Here is a 13,999-nt window from a genome sequence, read left to right on the forward strand (position 1 = left end):
GACGCCATTCTTCAAAGGCCAATTTAATGGCTAGGAGCTCCCTGTTGCCTATATATCGTAGTTATTCTCTGCTGGTGAAAACCTACGAGAAAAATAGGCCCACCGGTGTAATCTTCCCTGCAACCCAGAACGCTGAGACAGCACAGCCCCCACCCCAACCTCTGAGGCATCCACCTCTACGACAAAGGGATAGGATGTGTCGACGTGTCTCAAAATGGGTGCAGAACAAAATAGTTCTTTCAGAGTGGAGAAAGCAGCCAAAGCTTCGGGGGACCAGTGGTTGGTATCTGCCCCTTTCTTAGTGAGACTGGTGAGGGGTGCAATGACTGTGGAGTACCCCTTTATGAACCTTCTATAGTAATTTGTGAACCCTAAGAACCTCTGGAGAGCCTTCAGTCCCACTGGCTGAGGCCACTCCAGGACAGCAGAGACCTTGGCAGGGTCCATAGAAAGGCCCGGGGTAGAAATTATGCACCCCAGAAAGGTGACAGATGTTACCTCAAAAATGCATTTCTCCAATTTAGCATAAAGCATGTTCTGTCTTAGCTTGTGCAAGACAAATCTGACATGAGCCCTGTGCTCTGAGAGGTTATCTGAGAAGATTAGTATATCATCCAGATATACCAGGACAAATTTACCCAAAACCTCCCTGAACACCTCATTAATGAGTTCCTGAAAGACGGCCGGAGCGTTACACAACCCGAAGGGCATCACCAGGTACTCGTAATGCCCATCGGGTGTGTTAAAGGCCGTCTTCCACTCATCGCCCTCTCTGATCCGCACCAGGTTGTATCCACCCCGCAAATCCAATTTTGAGAAAATCTTAGCATTGGTGATCTGAGTAAATAAATCGTCTATCAAAGGCAGAGGATAGCGATTTTTTACTGTGATTTTATTCAGACCCCTATAATCAATACATGGCCGTAGGCCTCCGTCTTTTTTCTTTACAAAAAAGAAACCTGCTCCAGCAGGTGACCGGGAAGGGCGAATGAACCCTTTAGCTAAATTTTCACGGATGTACTCCTGCATGGCCAACTTTTCCGGCCCAGATAAATTGTAGAGATGACCTCTAGGGGGCATACAACCAGACCGGAGATCGATGGGACAATCGAAAGGGCGATGTGGAGGAAGTTTATCAGCTGATTTCGGACAAAACACGTCTGAAAATTCAGAATACTGATCCGGCACTCCCTCCATGTGAATCTTGGTCTGGCCCAAGGTTACCTTTGCTAAACAATGATGAAAGCAATGGGACGACCAGCTCGTTAGCTGACCAGTGGCCCAATTAATCTGAGGGGAGTAAAGTTTTAACCAGGGCATGTCAAGAATGATCGTGAAGGTTGTCATGTGTAACACAAAAAAATGCAAACTCTCCCTATGCAGCACCCCTATAGTGACTCCCACCTCTGGAGTCTGCGACAAAGGACTGTTAGTCTGCAGAGGAGAATCATCCACTGCCGTAAGTTGAATAGGTGGTTTTACCGGGGTGAGCGGAATACCCAATTTTTTTGCAAATTCGTAATCCATAAAATTGGCCGCTGAGCCTGAGTCAACAAAGGCTTCAGTGACTTCAGATTTATCCTCCCATGAAATACTACAAGGAAGAAGCAATCGTTCATCATCTAGGGGTAAAAATTGTACGCCTAGGGTATTACCCCCAACTACTCCTAGGCAGTAGCGTTTCCCGATTTCTTAGGGCAATTCTGTACTCTATGACCCCCCTCTGCACAATAAAGACAAAGCTGCTCTGCTATCCTGCGTTTCCGCTCCACCTGAGACAACTTAGACCGACCAATCTGCATTGGTTCAGGTGGAGGCGAAATGGGAGGAGGTGGAGTCACAGGGGGTGCAGCGTGGGACACCATTCTCACATAGTTTCTACCTCGGGTCTGTCTCTGGTAGCGCAGCCGGGGATCTATTCTGATGGCCGATGAAATGGCCTCATCGATGGACTTAGGTTCAGGCTGACTTAACATAAGATCAGAGACCTCATCTGACAACCCTGATAGGAAACAATCTAAATGGGCAAAGGTATCCCACCTGGCTGATACTGACCACCTCCTAAATTCAGCAGCATACTCCTCAACCGGACTCTTGCCTTGACGTAACAGTTTCAGCTTCCGCTCAGAAGTCGAGGCAATGTCTGGATCATCGTAAATTATAGCCATGGCTTTAAAAAAATTCCTCCACAGAGGTCGAGGCCCCCTCCCCTCTCTCCTACGTAGCGCTGTAGTCCTATAGCGGAGGACTATGCGGAGATATTTCCGCATACGTGTCCTGCTGATTGGCTACTCGTGCCTGGACGAATCATCGTCGCCCTCTGGATTTGATGTAGGCAACCGCGCGCTGCCATTGGATGAGGCTGGGAAGTACCATGTGATCTCTGGCAACCAATTGGCGCGCTGGAATATCGGCTTGGCGGAAATTAAGGTTTTTAACACAATGCATGGATAAATGGTGATATCAGCTTATGATATAAGGTAGGCAACAAACCAAGGTGCACCAATATTCTTCTTTATAGCCTCATCTCTCTCTCTAAGGGCCTTTTTTGAGCCCTATGAACGTAGATGGAGCCCTCCACTGATTGGATGATATATGACTGACAGATGTCTAAACCAATGATTTACTGGGTTTGAAGGGGAGGAAGCCAATGCAGCCCCGCCCATACCCCATGTGACCTCTGAGCAGTATAAAAGGAGGGCTAATCCGCCATAATGGTTGGGCTGCTGTCATAAGCCCACACGCTATGCTACTATTGATAATGCTTTTAATAACTTTGTAATGCATCCTAACACTATATGCACTTAATGCACTGCACCTTTCCCTTGAGAAAGCCTCCAAATAGGAAGTGAAATATGTCGGGTTTTTTATGTATGGTGGGTTTTTTTTTGTAAATAGTTATTATCTGGCTGGTAGTAGGATGAGTATTTACTCTTTATAATCTAACCTACTGTATCAACCCTTCAATGTAGATACTAATATGACAGTAATCCTAGAAGTTTTTAATGCATAAATAAATGTTAAGTTTTATCCCTTTGTGAGGGAATAATTTGTTATTTGTTGATCAATTCAGGTTCTGTGTTGTTTATAGCTTCCTCCAATAGGAAGCCAAGCCATGACTTCCTGGGTCGCGGCTTGGCTTCCAATTGGAGGAAGCTAACAGAGAATTAATTAACATAAAATTAAGCTTCCTGGATAACTTTACTGCTTCCTACGATATTGCCACAGGAAGTATTTAGTGACTCAACCCAATGTCTGCAGAGAATAAGCCTCCGCTCTCCCTGTGCATTGTTTAAGCGTACCAGAGATGAATGAAACTTAAAAAAAAGTGATACATACTGTACCTAGCCTGGAGAGGGCTGGAGGAAGCCCTGGGTATGTATATTTTTTTCATTTTCATTCATCTCTGGTTTCCTTTAAATTCTAATGTAAGTACATGCATTTTGCGGTAGGAGTGCATTGTATACAGAAAGCTCCTAGCCAGGCTCTGCTGGCATCTCTGTAATTCTGTCTGCAAGACACCAGCTCTGCACATTCTTTTATTTCCACTTATTTTGATGAGAACACTGAGCAGAATCAAAGCTCTTATTCAGCAAAGGACATTTTTAAGACCAGATGGACTATGAAAGGCCAGACACATTGTTGCTTTCCTGGCCTTCTGTAGTTGCTTTGAGCAAAGAAATTGGCTGTACGGTTTTGGAATTGGACCTTTTCATTGATTGTTTGCATACAGGTGGCCTTACACAGTACAATCATACTTTTTTTGTTTTTTTTTTCTCGATACAATGCTCTATTGTAAAGAAAAAGCTTTTTTTTCTGAAAGCTGAATGGAGTAGGAAAAATTGTAAGTTTCTCAATTAATAGACCCAACTAATTTTGGAGGCGAGTTTTTGATATATTTGTTTTCATAACTGGGCAAAAAAAATCAAGCGTGTATGTGTGGTCAGAGGTTTCAAATATTACAATCAACAGAAAAATTGTTTGTAGTTCTAAAATTGAAGGGGGGGGTGGGGGGGGGGAGAGGCCCAAATCTAAGCTACATTTGTATGCAAGTCATAAAAATTAGCATCTCATTGATAGTCCCTACCTCAAACCAAAACCTAACCTAACTCAACCAAATATTCAGCTTACATGTCATTGTGTATTAGTTCCATCAAGGGGGTAGCAATGGCCCCGCCTCCTCCACTGTCACTGTGGGGGTGTGTGGGGGGAGGAGGTGGTGCAGAGTATAACAGCAGAAGCATCACACGTTACATGTTTTCAGCAGAGCTATAATTCCTCCATACTCCTCTCTTCAATGTAACTCCTTGCGGCTCCCGTCCCTGAGTGTCATGTGACGTGCAAGAGGGAGCCATAAGGAGTCACACTGTACAGCGCTGCTGAGGGGAGGGGTAAGATGGAATTGAAGCTCTGCTGAGAGCAGGTAATATATGAAGCTAACACACTCAGCTATCGGATAAAAGGGGGGGGGGGGAGGTGGGGAGGTTTGCAGAGGGCCTGGTTGGCAGTTGTGTGTTTGTTTTGTAGGGGTCCCGCTGGGTTTTTGGTATGCCCGAGTTCCCTAATGAGCTGTCAATCAAGGATTACTGCTCTGGCGCAACCCCTATGCCTTCCTTGCACCCCCTCCTTGCGCAGTCCACAGGCGTTGCACCCACCCTCTGCATTAGTGTAAATGGCTGGGTGCAAGCGGCGATAGTGGAGCTGTCAGACTGGTGAGGGGAGGGGCAACTGCTCTGGGCCAAATGGGCTACACTGCATTGCCCAGTGTTATCTACCTGTGTGAAAGGTCTATGCGTAGATCAAAATCACACAGATGAATAACCTCTGCCTACTACATGGACCAATGCAGACTGAAACAAACCCCATCAACATATCATTCTGCTACTTACTGTAAAATTGATTGAAATTATAATTTTAATTAATTTGATTTGTTCTGATTTGATATACTACTGCAACAACTATCTGTCTGTGTAAAGTTCAGCCTTATCTGTAATGCTTTGAACTTGCATTGGAACTTTGGTAGGCAATTATCAGTATATGAGTATAGACACCTCTATGTAAGGAGTCCCTCTACCGCACACACACTCCTCCCCAACGTGATAATAATAGGGTGAGAAGTCCAGGAATATACATTTCAAGAGTAAGCCGCTACTAATCTAGTTGTTTCAAAGGGTGATCCACGATATGTAATACTAATCGATATAACTGGTGATATTAACAATCCACACACAGAGGCCTGGTTAATCTGTCATTGTTAGTATAGGTGAATAGGGGACTGTGCCATTAGTCAAACAATCTTTATATCGCATTCACAGACTGCCGGAAAAAGGAAAAATTACCAGTAATACCGCGGCCTCAACTGTGCGCCATGCCTCAAGTGGGAGTGTTAAGGTTCCTATACATCTAGTGATGTACAGTATATATGGGCAGATTGACCATGAGACAGATCTCTCTCTGATTGGACAGAGATGTGTTACCTACCCATACACTACAGGCCGATTCCCAATCCATTACAGCTTGATATCTATCCAGAATCAGCCTAGTGACTGCTCCTCCTGCTTGGCTGTAAAATGTCTCGTCCTCCCTGGAGTCGGTGCCGTGTAAATTATCACCTGTCCTGCCGGTGAGACTCTCGACCTCCACTGTCACCCTGGTTACGGTGAGTGCTGTACCATGTCACATGCAGCTGGTGCCACGTGGTACAAGCACTCCATAACGGGGTGACAGCAGAGGAGGCTAGGAGTCTTGCCAGCGGGACAGGTAATAACTTACACATCATGTGCATCCGAGGGAGGGGGGTGACATTTTACACTTGGGGGACAGTAGCCTTAGGGTCCGTCACGATATCAAACACTGTTACCGCTGTGCAGTCGATCCTGAAATCGATTGAATCATCGATCGGGCAGGCATGGTGCGGGACCAGTTTCCATCTCATTCAATAGAATTATTTAATTCAATGGCAGATCAAATCCCAGCCAGGGCACTATCTGCACAGGAGACAAGGGTGAGTATGCTTTTTGTAGACTGTATTGGATTAAAGCACACTATAAAAAAATGGTAAAATTTAAAATACATATAAATGTACATTTCTCCCAGGATAAAATGTACTATTAATGCTCGGTTCATAGCCCAACCAGGGCGCTATCTGCACGGAGTTTGTATGTTCTCCCTGTGTATTTGTGGGTTTCCTCTGGGCACTCCAGTTTCCTCCCACAACCCCAAAACATACAGATAATTTAATTGACTTCCCCCTAAATTGGCCCTAGACCATGATAAATGCACTACACAATACATACATAGACATATGACTATGGTAGGGACTAGATTGTGAGCCCCTCTGAGGGACAGTTAGGTGGCAATGCAATATACTCTGTACAGAGCTGCGTAATATGCCAGTGCTGTATAAATACTATATAATTAAATAATAATAGGCAGGCAACTGTCACTGAGGAGAATTTTATTTTAGGCATAATTTACTTAAAGAGAAACTCCAACCTAGAATTGAACTTTATCCCAATCAGTAGCTGATACCCCCTTTTACATGATAAATATAATGATTTTCACAAACAGACCATCAGGGGGCGCTGTATGACTGACTTTGTGCTGAACCCCTCCCACAAGAAGCTCTGAGTACCGCGGTACTCTGGGCAAACTGCCACAATGTAACAATGTTCACAGACAGGAATCAGCTGTTTACACCTTTCTCTAAGGCCTCGTTCAGACTATACGCGCTGCCGTCCGCATTTTGGCAGCGCGTATAGTGTGCGACACGCAATAACGGTAGAAGGGCATAGACAGCCCTTCTACCGTTCCCATCATATGCGCTGCGTGGCAGCGCGATTGCGCTATCGCGTGCTGCACGCATTTTTGGAAATCGCAGCGCAGATCCCATTCATTGTAATGAATGGGATCTGCAGCGCAGCGCATAGGAGCGCAGATGGCGTGCGATCGGACGCATTGCGTTCCAATCGCACAGCCATCTGCGCTAAATGATGTGAACGAGGCCTAACAGCCAAAACAGCTAGGAGCAGCTACATAACCTGCCCACAGTAAAAATGTCACCATGTAATACATGTCAGAATGTGAATCTGGGAGAGGAAAGATTTTACAATGAGCAAACACTGACTAAATCATTTATACATAATTATGGTAAAAAATGAAGCACTTTTTTACTACATTATTTTCACTGGAGTTCCTCTTTAAACGTTCTCTTAAAAGCTTGTTAGAAATGTGTGTGAACTTGGACGTGGAGCAGTCTTTATTTCATATTTTTTTTTTATCTGCAAAGCTAGCATTTGCTTTTCATGCAGTCTCTCAGCACACATGGACAGTGCAGATAGGGATGTGCTGTGAAGCTGCTATCAGGCTATTGAGCTGCGGCTATATTTAGATCTCTTGCTGGCATTGGGCGGGCAGTCATGTGAAGTTTTATCTCAGCCTTGGACTTTATCCAGGTAAGAGCATCCTATGTAGTAGTGTCAGGTGCTAGACGCTCATTACTGCATCACCACGCCCTGCACTATGGCAGGAAGGAACTCAGGGACTACTCAGTAATGTCTTCATGGATAGATCGTATGATGTAGCATGTGGATCATATGAACTAGAGGAGTACATGCAGTATGAGGAAGAGGTATAATGTGGATTATGTGAGCTGCATGAGTATATGTTTGCCGGGCTGTCCAACTAAAGTCCTCGAGGTCCATACTCTGGCTAGTACATGGGATGGACTGAGGAATGCGTTCTACTCAATTGATTTGAACTGTGCCCAGGGGCTTAACTAGGGGAAGCAGCACCTGTGATCAAAGGGAGGCTCAGAGCTGTTGGGATACCAAACTACTAACCCTAAAAAACCCTAAGACTACAAAATGCCCTTATCTATAAAAACTCCCACTACCAATGTGATCGGCTAAAAGGTTTGTTTCCTTTGCACAGAGGTAGTTATTGCTTGCTTGGCAACAGCAAGTTATATCCCACAATGCAACAAAGTTAGCAGCCAGGAAACTGTCAAAGACATGGCTGAAACAGACAGGAAGCTGTCATAGTCGATGCGAAAACCTCACACTGTGGGAGGGGTTTCACCTAAATATCTATTGCACAGATATCCTTGGTGAACTATTATACAAACGGTTAAGATTTCTGGTGGGAAAGTGGGTTTTGGCTACTAATTGTGCCGAAGTTCTATACTTGGTTTAATTTGCTGCTTAAAGGGAACCTGAAGCGAGGAAAATTATTTAAAATAAACACATGGCGTAGCTGCAAATGAATATTGCATACTAACCTCGCCGTCAGTTCCTCTCAGAAACTTACCATTTTCTTCTTAAGGTGGCCACTAACGGTCCAATTTCTAGCGAAAAATCGTTCAAGCGATCAGAAATTCTGATCGGATTGGTTGTAAATGATCTCTATTGGTGGACACAATCGATTATGAACGAGTGAAAAAAATGTTGCCCGAATGAATTTTCGTCGAACGAAAATTTGGATTTTCTTGGTGGTCATGATAGATAGGAAGTAATGATTGGTTAGTTGATGGTGTAGTGAACGATTTTTCATCCGATCAGAATTTTCGATCGCTCGAACGATTTTTCGCTAGAAATTGGACCGTTAGTGGCCAGCTTTACAGTGATCCCTTCCAGTTCTGACAATATTTTGTCAGAACTGAAATATACCAGTTGCTGTCAGTTATATTTTAGTAGCTGTCAGTTACAACTGAATATGCAAGGTAATGTCCATATTTCCCTATGGCTCAAGTGGGAGACATTACAGTTTAACATTGTGCTGACCAGGAAGCTGTTATGGAGTATCAACCATTTTCAAAATGGAGGACGGAGAATTCCATCGATCACAGTGGACAAACAGGATGAGGGAGAGGAGAAAGAGATTGAGGAGTAGACTACATGGGAGGTAAGTATGACCTGTGTATGGTTATTTTTTTTTTTTTATTTCCAGTTCAGGTTCTCTTTAAAGAGAAAGTTTAACTCAGGATTGAACTTCATCCCAATCAGTAGCTGGTACCCCCTTTCCTATGAGAAATCTATTCTCAGATAGATCATCAGGGGTGTTTATATGGCTGATATTGTGGTGAATCTCCTCCCACAGTGTGATGTCATGACCATGGTCCTGACAGTTTGCTGTCTGTAAACCTTGTTGCATTGTGGGAAATAATGCAATTTTCCAACTGCCAAGCAAGCAGCATCTCCCTCTGTGCATAGAACTCTGTAATAAACATTCTTGTACAGATCACCTGGCAGAACTAAAGATGCCACCACTAGGGATGATCAATGAGATGCAAATGCTTCTGAAATTATGCAAACTTGTATGCAAATATATTCAGTTTGAAAATGGACCAATCCATTTAAACCCAGGTTTAAATTGATTGGTCCATTTTCAAACTGCATATATTTACATACAAATTTGCATCATTTGGAAGAACTTGCATATCTTTGATCATCCCTAGTCACCACCAATGATACATTTCAGAATGTAAATCGGGGAGAGGAAAAATTTTACAATGGGCAAAGAAATAATCTATACATTAATATTGTAAAAAAAAAAATGCAATTTGATTCATTATTTTCACTACAGTTCCTCTTTAAATAGGCTGAAATGAGGGAGGTCCTAAAGAGGTGTGTCCTCAGCACTCACATACACCGAATGGCTTAGTTGGGGCTTTTTTTTACTCTTTCCACTTAATTGACATTGTACGGTGAGGAAGAAGACAATATGTGCCAGTCTGATATTCTAATGGTACAATGCTTATTATTCTTGCATCCTTGGGGTACATTCAGCGGTCAGGTACACCTTAAGACAGCCATGCTCTTGAAAAAGATCATTCCTGCCTAGTCCTACTTAGTATCATAAATAAGCCAGCTAGTGTAGGTGTGGAACTGAGAAGCAATGCGCAAGTCTACCCAAAGGCCCATCAATGCAAATTATCAAGTGCTTCCATACATTATGCATGCATTCCTTTTAGCTAATTACTGGAAATATCTTAGACAAATGCCAGAAGTAACATCCGGGAATATTACAGCATTATCAGCACAGAAGCCTATACTCACCAATATACACAGGGGAGTAGTTCGACTTCACGTTTTCATCCAGATAAGTGACTCCCAGCGTGTAAAGAGGCGTAGCCCCGATCCCGTGAAGGAACTGTCCCAACATGAAGACGTAGCGATAATAAGAAAGCCTGGAGGCACTTTCTGGGACCTGAGAAGTGTGATTGGACAGACAGACTCCCATGTCTTCTGTAAAGTTCACTTCAGACTTGCTAGTTGTGAAGTGTGGCAGTGCAAAAACTAAAGAGCCAATACCCATGATTAATACCCCCCAGCCCAGCCAGCGAGGCTTGTGACCAATCCCACCAAAGTAGCTGACGAACGTCAAGCACAAGCAAGCCGCTATGTCATAGGAGCTGGCGATCAGTCCACTTTGATAGCTGTGCAGGTCGAACCTCCGCTCTATGGAGGTGATGACGGTGTTGATGAAGCCATTTACCACCATGCCCTGGAGGAAGGAGGCTGCGCACAAGAAAAACAGGACACCTTTGGATGTGTTGAACACTTGCAAGAAAGAGGGCTTGATGGCGCCCCAACCGCACAAGTTCTCACCATCAGATGGCACAAACTTAATCTCACAGGAGTCCTCCTCATAGAGTGATTTCTTGTTGGAGTTTCCATCATACAGATTTGGGTTATACGACTCCAGAGTCCTGCTGGAGTCTGAATGGAAGGGCGTTTTGGTAAGGAGGGCATCAACTTGTTCACAGCCATCTGGACTGACCAGGTTAAAGTCACTAATGCTACGAGAGGGTTCCACAAAGGGAAGAAGCTCCTGCTTGGAATGAAAAGAGCTATCTGAAGATAGGTGATGGGGCATCTCACAAGGAAATGGAAGGAGCGGTCTGTCTTCTTCTTCTATGCTGAAGGATTCAGAAGGTTCTGTAGATCCCGAGTACAAGAAGAAATGTCACCTGGATAAAATAAGAACAGCTCGTATTAAGTTATTTCAGGAATGCGCCTAAGAAATGCATAACCACTGGTCTCCTCCAGGCTATGTGACTGACATATTACTGGAAGAAACATCAGGCAGGTTCTCTACACATCTGCTGAGCATAACAAGAGTCCAGAGAACTAGCGTCATTAGGACAATATAGAACGAGGAACATTTCATCTTAGCTTATTTAAAGGACCACTATCACACAAACATTTAACGTTTTTTACATTGTAACATTTAAAATACATGAAAACACATTAAAAAGTACTGTTACATTTCTCCCAGAGTAAAATGTGCTATAAATTATTTTTCTACTATGTTCCGGTCACTTACAGTAGGTAGTAGAAATATGACAGAACTGGCAGGTTTTGGACTAACCTATCTACTTATGGGGGATTCTCAGGGTTTTATTTTCAAAGCACTTGGTGAACAGCAGTTGCTCAGTCCAACTGCCAGAATAGTGTGAAAACAGGTGGGGTAATGACATGTAGTGCCATGGAATATGCATAAAATAGTAGAATACGCTTTCTATATGTAGTATATATTGCTGTATATGATGCTTAGCCTAGGCTGATTAGCTTTGTGGAATCCCCCGCTCCCGAGCAATCTGGAAAGTTACATTTTCTACTGGCTTTAGAACACTCCACAGAGATCATTTAACAGGACTAAAGATGTTCCTGTGCTGTGTGTCCTCGTGCCTTCCGCACTGTGCCGCCACTTCCCCTGCTGAATCCACCTCTTGTGTGCCCATGTCCCCTTTGTACCTTTAGTGTTCTCCTGGAGTCTTCCGTCCTCCTTTGTCCCATCTCCTTCGCTGTTCCCCATGTCCTCCTGGTGTCCCACTATGTCCTCCACTGTGTTTTCCGCCGTCCCCCTGCATCCTCCTCCTACCCCCAGCTCCATGCTACGCTGTACTCCATGCCCTTTGATGTCTCCTTGCATCCTCTCCTTTACCCCAGCACAATGCCTCTGTGTCTCCGAGCTTCAGCCTTTGGGGAAGCAGTGCAGCAACTTCTGTTTCTGCTGGAGCAGATGGTCTCACAGACGGGACTATGGCTCTGTTATTGGGCCCAATGATGCAGCCATGGTCTCACCTGTGAGACCATCGGCTCCAGTATAACAAGTTGACTTATTTTTCCACTTACTGCCGCTAGGGCTTACTTTTGGGGGATGTTTTAATTTTGGGTAAACATGGTGTGTGGACAAGGTCGTAATAGACAAGCCTCCCGTGTGCAGTCCCATGCTACACACACAACCAGAGAGCTGCCTGATTTCTGCACTCCATGGCAGGGTGTAGACAAGTGCCTGCTAGTTGTATACAATCTACAGTTATGAGCATTATTCTATCTAGTGGTCTATGGAGATTTGTATAGCATCTTGTCACGTGGTTTACACTTCATTAGTCACAGTGTGTGGGACACCAGCAGTGACCAAAGTGTGTCCTGTGCAGCTGGATGCATGACATCTTACACACGAGGGGGTGTGGTCACAGTGCATAAAGGTCATTTTATCCACAATGGTTATAAGGTGAGCAGGGCCGGCGCTACCATTAAGGCAAAGGAGGCAGCTGCCCCAGGGCCCCAGAGCTTGTAGGGGCCCCCAGTGGCTACAAGAGGAAAAAAAAATTTCAAATCGGCCTTATAGTTTTTGAGAAAATCGATTTTAAAGTTTCAAAGAAGAAAAAATACACATTTAAAAACCTGCCGACTTAAATGGTTATTAGCAAATCCACCTTAAATGCTAGAAACCCTAAATTTGCAGGATATGTTAAGGAGATCATTAGGAATAAGAGGAAAAACAATTTTTCAAAAAGACCTTATAATTTTTGAGAAAATCGATTTTAAAGTTTAGAAGGAAAAAAGTATACTTTTAACGGTAGTGTAATTTTACATGCATCAAACGAAAGAGCAATACATTTCCTGATGGGGTTTCCAGGGGGTCCATACGCAGCGCTTTGGCCAGGGATCGCTATACAGCCGCAATATGGCTGTATGAAGATCCCTGGCATTTTTTCCTATTTTCCCAATTTTTTTTTATGTTTAGAGTGTGGGAATTTATTTTTTTTTTAAATTATGTGGGGTCCCCCCTCCTGAAACTTTTTAACCCCTTGTCCCCATGCGGGCTGGGATAGCCAGAATGTGGAGCTCCGACCGATTGGGACTTCACACCCTGACTATACCAGCTGCAAAAAAGGTCCCCTAATGCCGAATTTTGTTCCGGGGTATATGTTGGGGGGGGCCCCCAGGTTTTTTTTGCCCTGGGGCCCCATTGTTGCTTAAACCGGCCCTGAAGGTGAGACACCACATGGCTACTTCAAAGATATGCCAATAATTCCCACCACGGGGCAAAATTACCCTGAGGGCCCTCCTGACACCCCCCATAACTGGCATTAAGGTTTCCTCAGTGATTTGCCGGCATGTTATTAGGTAATAACGTGTGTCAGGTTATGGAGGGGAGGAACCACTGTGAGGATAAAGATGAGAGTGCACGGAGTAATGGAGAAGCACGTCAGCCGAGACAGGGGAGACGCAATGCTGCCGACAACTCTGCAGGGCCAGAGGACAGAAATACAGCTGGAAGGAGACCGGGGAGGGGGCAGCACTTGGTGCCCAGTTTGCCATGGAAGTGCTGGCCCTAATTAGAGGTGTGGCCACAACCTTCACATTCACTGGGTAGTCTGTATTATGTGCTATAAATTGACAGATTTATTAGAAGCAGTGCAAGAAAAATTGGGAGCACATGCCCAGTTCGAGGATTGTACAGGTTAGTCCCCAGTTAACGAACGAGAAAAGGACTGTAGGTTTTGTTCTTAACCTTTATCTGTCCATAAGTCAAAACCGTGTGCCATCTCTGTCCCCTGCACCTCCTCTCTGCCCCTGCTCTGCCAGTGTCCCCCTCCGTGTCGCTTCTGTCCCCCTGTGTGTCACCTCTGTCCAGTGGCGTAACAATAGGTGGATGCAGAGGTTGCAACTGCACTGTGGCCTCTAGGCTAGAGGGTCCCTCCTTC

General features: G+C 44.5%; 2 protein-coding genes across 36 annotated transcripts in view; one reads left to right on the forward strand and one right to left on the reverse strand.

The window, feature by feature from the left end:
- Positions 1-13,999, forward strand: part of GATA5 (GATA binding protein 5) — a 2,064,317-nt gene that overhangs the window by 1,241,099 nt on the left and 809,219 nt on the right. The window lies entirely within an intron of this gene.
- SLCO4A1 (solute carrier organic anion transporter family member 4A1) overlaps positions 1-13,999 on the reverse strand; it is a 113,046-nt gene that overhangs the window by 68,535 nt on the left and 30,512 nt on the right. For both annotated transcript variants that reach the window (XM_068262887.1, XM_068262888.1), the window contains exon 2: positions 10,056-10,969. In XM_068262887.1, coding sequence (XP_068118988.1) covers positions 10,056-10,875 — 820 coding nt within the window. In that variant the 5' untranslated portion in view covers positions 10,876-10,969. The remainder of the gene's footprint in view (positions 1-10,055; positions 10,970-13,999) is intronic.

This window comes from Hyperolius riggenbachi, chromosome 12, assembly GCF_040937935.1.
Source record: "Hyperolius riggenbachi isolate aHypRig1 chromosome 12, aHypRig1.pri, whole genome shotgun sequence".
NCBI classification, from domain to species: Eukaryota; Metazoa; Chordata; class Amphibia; order Anura; family Hyperoliidae; genus Hyperolius; species Hyperolius riggenbachi.